Source organism: Hesperophylax consimilis, chromosome 16, assembly GCF_061612785.1.
Source record: "Hesperophylax consimilis isolate HC1 chromosome 16, BYU_Hcon_1.0, whole genome shotgun sequence".
NCBI classification, from domain to species: Eukaryota; Metazoa; Arthropoda; class Insecta; order Trichoptera; family Limnephilidae; genus Hesperophylax; species Hesperophylax consimilis.
The window spans coordinates 21,626,762-21,640,780 of record NC_142851.1 but is presented as its reverse complement, the minus strand read 5'-3'; the positions used below and the strand labels follow the sequence as shown (position 1 = coordinate 21,640,780).

Below are 14,019 nucleotides of genomic sequence, written 5' to 3'. Positions count from 1 at the left end.
CGTGCAATTTTCCAAGTTAAGTTAGTTAAGTTAAGAGATTTACAAAAGGTTAATTGCAGCATTCTGCACCATGTTGCATTTTTAACCTGCACTTTGAATATGCTTCAAACCGTTGTATTGGTGTGATGATTTAACAACATAAAAACTCTAACTTGGGGCAATCGATTCATTCACAGAACGCACGCACTCACTCCAGAAATGTTTGAACATTCACTAGGTTTAAAAACTAAATTAAAATTCAAGTTGGAAAGTGCATAACGGGCCTCATTTTTTGTACTAATTTTTACATACTGTCGTCGTCGTGCCTAATGATTCGTAAAGAATTTTGATACTAATGAGTTTCGAGTTTAAAAAAACGATTGCGTACCTACCTACCTACTTGCAGATAGAGAAAGCAAAGGATTGAATAATAAATAAAGTCAAATTGGTAACAGAACTTGGCTTAACTCTGAAGTTACCAGGAGATATTCAATTTAGCAGCAAAAATTTGGCGGCTGAAGCCTCTTAGCACCTAAAAAAAAAACAATTTGTGCAAAAGAAGTGTAGTCCGTGTGAAGCCTTAGGTACCCACTTTATATGAATGGATTGCAGTATGATGTAGATGTAGGGTGGGAATATATTAGTTTTACCGGAATTCAATGGAATAATTGAAAACTGTATAACAAACGATATTATGATGGCATCTGATCTATTTTTTTCCACACTTAAATGTAAATTTCAAAATTTAGTAGCTCACGATGGATATGACGTTGCAAGTTGAAAATCATTGCGTTTACATACAAAGACATTTCTGACTATCTGTCTGTGCTATTGTATTACCATCATGTTTAATTTGCAGAGTATAGAACTGTTTTGTAGAACTGTCAGAATTATAATGCTTTCGGAAGGCGAAACAGCTGTCACCTGCCACGCGTAATATTAATTACATAGCAGAACTTGCTGATAAATAAAAAAAATAATTGAATATATATTTTTTTAAATCTGTGCTATTGGATGTTTTTTAATATGCTTTTGTGAAATGGCTATGAAAAAGAATTCATCTCACCCATACATTTGTAATACTTCTCCACCTTCCTCTTCCCCATCTCCTCCCTGCCCCTAACATCAATAATTCACCCGATCGGGAATACTATAGTCCTCTGGCTTCAGGCAGCTGAACTTTGCTGTATTCACATTAAAAAAAACATTCTGACTTCATACTCATAACATAATATCAGACAACCTTAGAAAAGGATTACGAAATTAGCGATTGAAAACGTTTCAAATCTACTCGTACATCTATTCTGTCATGCTTGATGCTTCAGTCACACAAAGGTTAAAACACTAGTAAAGAGAGTTATTTATGCAATGACTCTAGAGCCGCAACAAGTTTCATTGAGGCAGGTATCAAAAAATCAAAACAGGTCTTGTAAGTGGAAACCAAAAGAATATACACTAATCATATTTATTTTGCAAGTTGGGTAATTCAGCTACAGCTTGACACGGCTAACTTTGCTGTTTGCCAAACTAGAAACTAGCGAGCGAACAAACTATTCATTTTAAATCTGTTTTTTTTTCAATATCCACAGCATCTAGCAACGCAACGTACTAATTACGTAAATCTTATTTTACAAGTCTATCTTGTTCTAACAGTTTGTATCCAGATGTATTTGAGGAATCTCTTTAAAAAATGCTGGAATTCAAATTGATATTTGGATTTTTTTAATCGACAATTTCGTCATTGACAAATCAATGGATTTTTACAGGCGTTGAATCTAATACTGACAGAACATAGGAAGTTAGTATTCTTATCGTTGCAGGGGTAGAGCCATGCTGTAGAACCAGGAGACATCAAACACCTAATGAAACTATGGTGAACTACATTAATTATACAGGGACGTTGATACCTTCAATGGAATATGGTGAACACGGGAGAGAACACAATAGTCTAATGACCTAAGACCAAGTTCGAATATAAGCTATGCATACTGTCTCCGCATCATTCAAAATGCAGATTTAATTATAAATAAATTTCCATTCCGTGTTATGTGTATCAACTTAACACAATAATTTTATGCATGGATGTAAGCCAAAAAAGTTTCATTTCCTAGCTAGAATCGATTACACCATTCCGTTTTTTAAAACTGGGTTCCAGACCGGCACAAGCCAAAACACATAACACACTGCAAGGTGTTACACAACGCTCAAAAGTACGCTTATTATAGGCTTTGTTCGAGCAGTGGGCCACGCACTTGGGAGAGAAATGAAAGGAGAAAAGTGAAAGTTTTGGAACGTTGGATTCGGCAGATGGATGGAGCAATATTTACAATATTTGGACTGAAGGCGGCAGTCTCTTAGCCTCTGTGGAGTCGTGAACAAGGCCCGTGGAGCCTCGAGCTGGACCAGACCATTTATTTATCCTCATCTGGAAGTGAGAAGACAGGGCAGTAATCATGGTGAGTTTAGCTCGCATTGTCGTCAATTTTGTTTTCTTTGTTGAAAAAAAAGACAAACGTTCTCAGGTTATGAATAACTTACATTGTTTTTAATTCGTTCTACTATCATCATTATAAGTGGAAAATAATGTTAATTTATCAGAGATGGACGACGTAGCTAACCCACATTGTCATTTAACATAAAAATTGGGTAATTTCATTTGATTTAGTTTCACTATCTCACGTGTATTGCTGCAACCGGTATCATGTGATTTATTTTATTTTTATCGATGCCTATCTTTTCTACTCGGTTTTAATTTGAATTATTTTTTACGTGGTTTTTAAATTGGACAGTTATTAAAAAAACAATAGAACAAACGATAAACCATCTTTTTAAAGAAACGAGTATTTCGAAGTTCTATAGCTCATGGTAGAAGGTTGTGAACTGAAAGTAGTACTTTTACCTAAGAATTTGCTGTATTGTTGTTATTTGTTTATATTTTAAAAACTTTTCTGTAGATTAATCACAAATTTTCATAATTTTCTTCTACTTTAAATTCCTCTGGTAATTCGTCAAATAATACCTTTTTTGGTATATTGTGCAAGTTGTGCTGCTTTTTGGGGTAAGAAAATATTTTTATAATCTTTGAAACTACTTGTAATCCACGTGGGAAATTGAATAGTTTTCTTATTTTTTGTTATATGTATGTTTTATTTTACTATATTTTAGTATATTTTATTATAGCAGTAGTTAGTGTAAAGTCTCCGAGTTGTTCCTGCTGCGCGTGATTTTCTAGATTATAATCAACCTCCGAAAGGAGAGTGCACCAGAAGAGAAAAAAAACGTAGTGAAAAGAGAAAATGGAAACATAGAAGACACGAAATGCGTTGAATAATTATTAAACATTTTTACAGTTTCTCACCGTTTCCAGGTAAGTAGCTACAGCGAGCACATATTGCACAAACCTCCTACCAAATATTTAACGCGACTGTACACTTATGGAAGTTTATTGATTTTTCTCTTGTTACGTACCACTTTTACTACTACTGTTGCGAAATATATTTACATAATTCCGCCGGTAATCAATCGTGATAACATAAAAAAACTGTTACGTTCGTTAAAACCACAGACATAGGAATTAATAGACGAGAAGATAATGGCGAGGGGTAAAATCAACTGTTGAAGAACGAAGGGAGTGAAGCTGACTGTGATTCGTCAATAAATCAATCTGACAGTAAATAGGCATCTCGCATTATAATATCACCATTTACTTCTTAAAAGTAAAATCTGCTTTAGAATGAATAGACATTTTTACATGGGAGCGCAAATTACTCGCCACGTTATGAACAAATTTGCGAAGTCCAAATTCGGCAAAAAAATTCGGTTCATTTTCAGAGTCGAATATTTCGTTTAAGTATTTAGTTAAGACACTTTTATAAATGTTCATAATTTACTTCCCAGCAACCAACCAGCTTTGTGTTTCGCGTCCAGACGTTTCTCGATGTGATAGTAACAACTGATTCATATTATACGATGTGAATATGCTTAAAATAAAGTAAAATAATGCTTATATATGGAATGTAATACGACAATTGGGTTTATTCTCTTTTTCACATCTATTTTTACAAGTTTTCATAGTACAAGTCAACATTTTGCCGTGTTATTTCGTAAAATGAACCGATGATGCCTCGACCATAGTTCGCACGAGAATGATGACGTCACGTTTTCAAATTTCACTTGAGGCCATACGCGAGCACAGCCGGCTCCAATGGAACCGGTATGGGGAGTGGGGATAATACGCTTTTAATCACTTAGGGCAGGTCTACTAATATTCATATGTCTATGGTTAAAACAGATACGTATGACACGTAATCCTTTCTTTGTTACTTTCCTAGGCACCTACTTAACAGCCACTATCCATATAGGAAAATAATTAGAATCTTAATAACGTAAAATTGGGTCAAGAGTTGACATAATTTTGGTTATGAAGCTGACAATCATTTGTGTGATATCTGCAACAGTAAAACCTGTCCAACTTTGAGCTCTAGCTTTTTTCATCCCCAGTGTTTCTAGGTCATAGTATTGTCAGTTCAAAGCGAATTTCTCACATTGCGCCATGGAGCTTTGAAATGTCCATATAAAACTGAAAAAAATAAGTCGAGGCACGATTTTTTTCGTTACAGATTTCTTTTGTAATATTTCGTTGAAAAACGTATAAATAGTAATTTTGACTAATTTTGTTGTTCAGGTAACGAAGGAATCATCGACTATAGTAATATCTTGTTACTGGGTGAAAGTAGTAAAGGCATTTAATACCAAAGCGTGTCTCATTGTTAGTAAAAGGAATTTTCAGTGACAGTAACAATCGAATTAAATTTAAATTGGCTGAATAGAATGGGTAAGCCTATAAAAATCACTGCTACACGTTTTATTGAGCCTGCCCAAATTATAATACTAATTTATACTCACACAAACCACATTTAAAAATAGTTGAAAGTAGTCTAAGCGTCGTATGCCAAAGCGAGCCTTATTATTTATTGTTAGTAAAGTGAATTTTCAGGGACAGTAAATACCAAATAAGGTTGTAAATTGGCTGAATTGAATGGTTGTATGAAAATTTCTGCAACGTATTTATTGAGCCGCCCAAATTATAATATACCTACTTACACAAACGACTTTTTAAATTTTATTTTAGATTTTTTTTTATTTCTTGGTCATAACAATCCCGATGAGTTATAATTTATTGGTAAATAGCTATCCCGATTACTTATAATTTCTTGGTACATAGCAACCCCTATGAGTTATAATTTCTTGGTACATAGCAATCCCGATGAGTTATAATTTCTTGGTACATAGCAATCTCGATGCGTTATTATTTCTTGGTACATAGCAATCTCGATGAGTTATAATTTCCTGGAACATAGTAATTCCGATGAGTTAAAATTTATTTGTACATTGCAATCCCGGAAAGTTATAATTTCTTGGTACATAGTAATCCCGATGAGTTATAATTTATTGGTACATAGAAATCCCGATGAGTTATAAAACTCATTTTGGGACGGGGTAGAACATATTCAAAATGCCGTGTAAGTGTTATTTTATCTCCTTGCATAAATGATTGCCATCGTCTTCTTTCTCAAAGTCAACTTCCATCAAATGCAGAGGATGGAAGCATGGAAACATGGCTAAAGCAATTTTAAATTATGTTTTGACTCTAAATGATTCCTAAAATTAGTCCTTCCTAAAATTTTGTATTTGGTTTAAAAATTTGATAGCCTTAAAAAATTACCGATTCTTAGTAATTAAATATTGCAAGTGAAATACGTCATCTTAAGTTTGTGAGTCCTTTAAAAAAATAAAGGTGTATACCTGTAAAGATGCTTTAAAGAGTATAATCTTTTATTAGGTAGCTATCTACCTATACATACGAACCTTTTTCAGATTTGCCTTGAGTTTTTTTTTAATATTTATGCCCTCGTTTCACATAATTAAATGAAATATGCGTTTTGGCTGTTGTTTTTTCAGCATAAATACAAAACAAACGGCCATTGGAGATGATCAATGGCAGTTGCTGTCAATGTGCTTACGTTATTGATAATGTGCATTGAAGTGTGATTGACGAAACATTCAACCCGTCAATATGTTCGCCCAGTTGCTTTGTTGATGTCCGCGGAAACATAACCTAAAGTGTGCCAAAAGAGTGATAATCTTTTGATTTTTCTGTCGATAGAGCAAATGAACGTACGATTGTCAATAGCACAGCGAAACGACATTCCCCTGAGAAAATGGCGCTTATGTATGGTGTCTATGCGCTCAATCAAAATACACATCATTCGCACCACCAATGGGAAACCTTAATAAATTATCAATCGTTTTAATTACCTCAGTGAACGATCAATTAGCAATAATTGCTATTAGTGTCTTAATAGCAATTATCGTATGCTTACAATTATTCTTTAAACGTCTTATTTTAATGACAATTATTGTCAATCGCATCAAAGACGTGTAGTGACGTAAATGTTGAAAATCATTGACATTGCGCATTAAGTGAAAATTTCAAGCATTAGGAGTGCGCGATTTCGTTAGAATTTTCAGAATTGCATCACAAAGTCACTCTCCAACTACGTCTGGCGTCAAAAAATTATATAATCTTTTGGACTTACAGGATCTTGCATTGGATTTACGTTCAATTTTATTTTACAACTCACTTTCACTGATTCATTTCTAACTTTCGCAATAATATTTCATAACAGTTTTTAATTAATTTGATTGATTTAGCTTGGGCTATGTTATAATAATTGTGGTGTAATGTTTGTTGTTCAGGGCAACGGAAGCAGCGCAGAGATCGCCCGGACGGAGATGTTCCTGAAGATCGCCGAGAAGCTGAAGGCCGCCGACCCGGCGCTGGTCAAGTCCCACGGAGGACTATACCTCTTCTGCGTCATGCGCAAACAGACTGTCCGCTACTGGAGTAAGTAAACGTTCTTTAAAGATAGCACTCCCACAAGTAACGGTCATATATGGCGAATATCTGGTAAGCACTACCTACGTTTGGTAATAGGTTTATATAGGAAATATTATTACCATTGGAACACCAATCGAAAATGCCATATCTCAAACTAACATGGTTAGATACTATAATAAATATAAATAAGTATTCGAACCTTCGTCAAATTCGATTAATGTTCGAAAGTCGATTTGATTGTCGATTTAAATCGACGATATATCCTATTTTTTGTTCCCTTCCTAAATTAATAAAAATAATAATATTTTGATGACTTGTATAACGATTTGTAATGTTCCCGATTAAATTCGTATTCTCGGCCCGTTTCGGATTTAGATTATACCAAATAACGGCATGGATATCAAAATGTGATCAAACACTAAAACAAGCCGATAGTCGTAGTTTAAAGAGGTCCGTTTAAATCGAACAAGAATGTAGCTCTGTTTATGAAAAGGATAGCCATTCGGGTGTACGAATGAAATACTCGTTCGGCAACATAAAATTATGTTTTTTTAAAATGAACACATTAACAACAAAAAAAAAAACATGTTTAAGTCTACTAGTTTCGTCATCGGCGTTTCTTTCTTTCCTTGTAGCGGGTTCAGACGTTTCAATTTTAGTTGATCAACTTTTATTGAACGACAAAATTTCTATCTAAAAACTTTATCAACTTTGTCGAAAAAAGGTTCACACTAGTCAATATGCTTTCAAGTGTCAAGATGACAACTAAAATTGAAACGTCTGAACTCGCTATTAGAAATGAGTCGAGCGAAATGATACTCACAGTGGCCACCGACTTCCTTTTCAAGAGAGAGGGTTTAGAGGTAATAGCTGTTTTGTTTAAGTTGAAAATTGATATTGACACGTTGTGCAATTACAGCTATGGACCTCGACAAGGTGCTGGTGTATCCCGGCGAGCCGGAGAACGAGCAGGAGCCCAATGCCACCTTCACCCTCACCGAGGACACGCTGGAGACCATCGCCCTGGGCAAGGTTGCCGCCAGGGCTGCGGTCCAAGCCGGCAAGTGCTCGGTTACCGGGGACATCATGAGGGCTATGAAACTGGAGCCATACATTAAGTTATAGACTCCTGCCGCTGGTAGATTAGTCGTAACTCTATTTTAGTCGATCTATCTCTTATTCCTATCAAACTGGCATAATGGGATTATATTTGTAGCTTCACTGTTAAGGTATCCTCTTAAGTGGACATTTAAACATGAATGTATGAATAATAATGTTGTCTAGGGGTTAGAGGGTCGGTATGTCAGTTGCTCTTTATGCTCGCTAAGATACAAATTTGCGTCCGTAGAGTTGCATTCCTTTCGTAAGCCAATAATCTGTCTCACTGGCAATAATGGTCTTTGAAGTTTTGCATCTTCAGTGAATATCCCAATGGGATATGTATGTGAATATCCCAATGGGATATGTATGTGAATATCCCAATGGAATATCCCATATGCTGAAATAGGCCACAATCCACCAGAGTGTAGCGCGCTTATGGCGTGTTCTGTCACAGGTTTTATGTGAACATCTATATACGATTTGAAAGTGTGAATAATAATGTTATCTGGGGGTGACGATCTCAGTATTATTTGTCTTTGTGGTCAAGTGATGGTCTGCGTGGTCGAGGGTTATGGTCCTCGACTACGAATTTGGAGGCCGCGGGTTCACATCCCGGCGTGGGCAAATATATCTTTCTAATTAATGAGACATAATAAATGTATCATTAATTAGAAAAAAAAATTGCAGCATGTTCCAGATTGGTGGACACTTTCAGCATTGTCCCGTTGATTGATTCAGAATCAAAAAGTTGCTTGAAGTGGCAGTGGCCGTATTTGGTGACCTGATCTGAATAGCTAGGTACTTATTTTTCTTGTCTCCTCGTCATGTTTCTTTTTTTCTTTTTTTGATCTCTTTCGCCTCCTCACTCCCTTGAATCTCTCAACGTTCCCCGATTGGGTATGTCGGTATAGTCTCATTGGCTTCTGGCAATTGAAGGGCACAAGGGCAGTGTTCACAATAAACTGTACAGTGTGACAGCATTACAGAATTCAAGCAACGAAAAGTCCCAGTATAACATATACTTTGACTTACGGTGTTTAGAAGAAGAGATTACAATGGATCTATCAGCGGTAGGCCTTTATTTAAAGAACATAAACATTTGTGATAGTCAAAATTATTCTACTTCTTATTGTACGGGCATCTAATTATTTTAATCTATGAGTATTTTTATTCTTTCTTCCATCCCTATTTCTATTACTATTACTTCCGTAGATACCTATTTGTTTTTCTACACATTTTTTCAAAATACGTAAATTTTTCCGACTTTATTGATTTTTTGGAATGTAACATTATTTTCACAATACTTCCTAAAATGTATATAATGTCGGTATTCATTTGATATCGTTGACACGAGACTGAGCTTCTTTTCATCTTCGTTATATTATTATATACCCACCTACACATTTCACTTTTATTCACTCTATTCAATATTTTTACATATATGTTTCCAATGCCCTTCAGCTATTAATCATCTCTATCAATTTAGCTCTTGCATGCTTACTTTCCATCTTTTTCATCTTCTAAATAGAAAAATAGTAGATGGAGGTGAAATTATTTTTAATGGTATTTTCTGAACTTCAATACTAGTTCTCCGATTTTACTTTCAACCTATTTTTAAATCTTATTTTCTATTTCAATCAATTTCCTGTATCTTTTTTGCAATTTATTTCAGTCGCAGTCTTTATCTTTGAAATTTTCTTTCTAAACCTATATTTTTTATCATATCTATACTCATCATCAGCATTATCATTTTCAACCTCTTGTTATAATTGGATCATTGCTCAGTTCTTAGTGGGCCCTGTCTCTTCTGTACTTTTCTGCTGCTCATCAATAATTAATATATTTGTATCAAAATCTATTTCTGCACATTCATTTCTCCTGACTTATCTTCTTCGTCTATTCTTATTTTTTATAAACACTCATCTTATATAATTCATCAAGAAAAATCATTTTCTATTCTTCTTTCACAAATACTGCATAGCCATACGATTTTTTTTATTTATTTTCGATCTCCTTACGTGAAACGAATTTTCGGTATATTTATTCTTTTTTCCAATTGAACTTTTTCTAACCGAAGGATTTTTTTCCTGACCACTCATCTATTCTATCTATATAATTCTATCTATCTTTAATTTATCATCATTTTTGACTCTCTATTTATCTTACTTATAAAAAATGTCTATGAAAATATTTTCTTTTTCCTTAAATTTTTCTCTGAACATATTATTATTTTCTGACTCATATTTTTAAATAAATATATTTTCTCACTCAGAAAACGTTTTTATAAAAATAACAAACTTTTTCAATGAAATATTTACAAATTTATTACATGTTTTTCATGATCTCTATTTTCTATCTCCTACATCCTTTTCTAGACACTTCAGTTCATCAATATGTGAATATTATTCTCTTATCAATTTCTACCTGTTTCTACCTATTTTCTGATGTGATCTTTCTTCCTGAAACTCACCGATTCTTACTTATTCTACAAATGCTTTCTTCATATTTCCATTATTTTCTTATCATCTAGCAAGTCTTGTCTATTTTCATATCTCTGGTCTCCAACTAAACTTTTTTTATTATATGTCTTTCATGATTTCTATTTTCTAACTTCAACACCCTTTTCTAGAAACATATCTTTTCTAGTTTATCAATATGTGAATATTATTTTCCTATCAATTTCCACCTGTTTCTATCTATTTTCTGATGTGATCTTTCTTCCTGAAACTCACCGATTATTACTCATTCTACAAATGCTTTCTTCATATTCCCATTATTTTCTTATCATCTAACAAGTCTTGTCTATTTTCTTCTCTTCTGTCTTCAACCTACTTTTATTATGACATGTCTTTCACGATCTCCATTTTCTAACTTCAAAACCCCTTTTCTAGAAACTCATCTTTTCTAGTTCATCAATATGTGAATATTATTGTCCTATCAATTTACACCTGTTTCTTTCTATTTTCTGATGAGATCTTTCTTCCTGAAACTCACCGATTCTTACTCTTATACAAATGATTTCTTCATATTCCCATTATTTTCTAGCAAGTCTTGTCTATTTTCGTCTCTTCTGTCTTCAACTAAACTTTTTTTATTACATGTCTTTCATGATTTCCATTTTCTAACTTCAACACCCTTTTCTAGAAACTCATCTTTTCTAGTTCATCAATATGTGTATATTATTTTCTTATCAATTTCTACATATTTTCTACTTATGTGATCTTCTTCTGAAACTCGTCTTTTCTTACTCATCATTCCCTTTTTTTATTGTATTGCGAATTTTTACTATTTTGTCTCTTCTGTCTTCAACTAAACTTTTTTTATTACATGTCTTTCATGATTTCCATTTTCTAACTTCAACACCCTTTTCTAGAAACATATCTTTTCTAGTTTATCAATATGTGTATATTATTTTTTTATCAATTTCTACCTATTTTCTACTTATGTGATCTTCTCCTGAAACTCTTATTTTCTTACTCATCATTTTTTCCTATCATCTAGCGAATTTTGTCTATTTTGTATCTTCTGTCTTCAACTAAACTTTGTTTCTGGCCACTGTTATATAATAATTTGTAAAAACCTGCTCACTATAATATATTATCCTCGCCGAAATTGCTAGTCTAACACAGAGAATATTCGATATTTTTTCTAGTTTTTATTTTTACGGCTGTCGTAGTGCAAGGTGCTTATTTTAAAACTCATTTTCCTTACTTCCCTACAGATTAAAATCTTCACATTAGAACTTTTTTACATTATTATTTAATTCAGAATCCTTCGAATTAAATCTCTTCAATCTTAGCTTCAATTTCGTTTTTCATTCTACGTTTTTTCGTGCGTATAACCGAATTTCTAAATGTATATATTGATTATCATCTTGTCTATCCTTCCTTCTCTTTTTTCATAACTCTATCATCTTAGATGCAAAAATATATTCATCATCTCTTATATTTTCACTCTGATTGTCTTCCTCTCCTGGAAATCATTACCTTCTGCTTGGGGTGTGACCATCCTTTTAAACTTCCTCCTGTTTTTTTTCCAACTGGAAAACAATATCTACACCTTAAACATACGCACAATCTCATCAGCAAATTTGACTCCAAATAGTCCATCTACCAGTAACCTAATCTCTCTTATATACTTACTACATAAGCTTATTTGTATCTATACTTAATGTAACATTTTCAAATATCTAAGAAAATCTACAGAAGCAAATACCTCCTGTTTATTCCATTGTTATCTACCATCTACTTATTGAATCATACCTAACCACACATCGGTCGGAGTACAAACTGGATTTTGTAGAAACTATAATTTATTATTTACTCTATAGTGAGCAGAAAACCCATGACACAACATCATTATAATATTAAATGCATATAGATTAGTCAATTGTTCAAAGATCTGAGTTACTATCAAGTTGATGACATTTTTACAATAGGTGCCAAAGTTTTGATTGCATTTACGAAATATTTTATTTGTAGATACATTGGCATTTGACTCGATGCTTTTTTATCATATTTTTCTTAATGTTAAAATATTTCCTCTTCTTATTTTATCATTAAGTTATCACCATCTTCTCTATTTTCTAAACGTTATTACTTCCACCTCTCTTTTACTATGAAATCAACTTAATACATTTATTATATTTCTGTGATAATATTTTCATAAAAAAACGGCAATGTTATGGTTCTTATACTTAAACATGTGATATTCTGTTCTTAAGAAATTCATTTTTTTAGAAGTCACAACAATCTTTGTTAATTTGTTGTTTTTATGTCGTGATATCTCACTGGGGACAGCTTTCCACAATAAGAAATATTGTTAACACTCACAGATGAAACACAACAGAAATTAGTGTTGATTTATTTTTAAGAATAGCATATTATTACTTTGTACCTAGATTTACTCAATGTATTGTTATTAAAAAACTACATAATAAATTTACTAAACAATGATTGAAGATTATTTTTATTAAGAGGAATGGTAGCGTGACGCTCTTCACACAAACTTGTTTTCGCATTTGATGACAAAATACCCAACCAAACTGAATAATTAATTTTCAATCAAATGCTATAGCAAATGTCTAGTTTGGATGTGAGCTATTTAAATTTTTTGTGTTGTTAAAAAATATAAGCGTTAAATAATTTAATTTTTTATACTTTTGAGTGGAATTATTACACTATTACAGAATGTTTCATGTCACTAAGTGTTTGTTTCCTTCGATTAAAAAAACATTTAACTGCCTTTTGCCTTGAAAGAATTTTACATAGATGACTTTAATATGGATATTTGAGCAGGTCCACAACATAAAAAACAAACATGTTTCATTTAAAGCAGAGACACAAACCAATTTTACATAGATGACTTTAATATGGATATTTGAGCAGGTCCACAACTTAAAAAGAAACATGTTTCATTTAAAGCAGAGACACAAACCAATTTTACATAGATGACTTTAATATGGATATTTGAGCAGGTCCACAACTTAAGGCGAAGTTTAGTGCCAAATCACTATTTTGATTAATCTTCATAACGAATTGGTGTACATTATGAATACCAAAAAATATTCTTTAGATAAATTGAAGGTTTTCCTATTGCTTCGCTTGAGTAGAATACAAATAAAAATATAAATTACTCAATAAAAAATATAAATGCAAAATACAAAAAAATATATTTTTTCAATAGAAATGTATGATCGGGCAAAGAAAACAACTTTTAAAAAATACTGTATTATAGCTAAGATTATCTGTGACAGTTTCACTTGATAAACTTTTTTTCTTTCTTATAAAATTATTTACAAAATAAATAAAAAACAGTTTTTTCCTTGAAATTGAACGTTTCTAGACTCCGTTTGTCTAGACCTTCAATAAAAGGTATACAAAGAATATACACATTTTTGGCTTGTAGCTTCCTCTTAGAAACAAATATGTTTCATTGAAAACAGAGACACAAACCAAATTTACATAAAATATGCATTCGTAGGGAAAACATTATTTTAATTTTATTCGTAAATTAGACGATGGTGATTTTATAAAAAT

At 32.7% G+C, this 14,019-nt stretch overlaps 1 protein-coding gene across 1 annotated transcript; it reads left to right on the top strand.

Moving 5' to 3' along the window:
- Positions 1-2,232: 2,232 nt before the first annotated feature.
- LOC149416889 (peroxisomal multifunctional enzyme A-like) lies at positions 2,233-8,339 on the top strand. The gene is made up of 3 exons (XM_089640675.1): positions 2,233-2,435; positions 6,739-6,886; positions 7,800-8,339. The coding sequence occupies exons 1-3, from the start codon at positions 2,433-2,435 to the stop codon at positions 8,003-8,005; spliced, it is 357 nt and encodes a 118-aa protein (XP_089496801.1). The 5' UTR covers positions 2,233-2,432; the 3' UTR covers positions 8,006-8,339.
- The last annotated feature ends 5,680 nt before the right edge of the window (positions 8,340-14,019 follow it).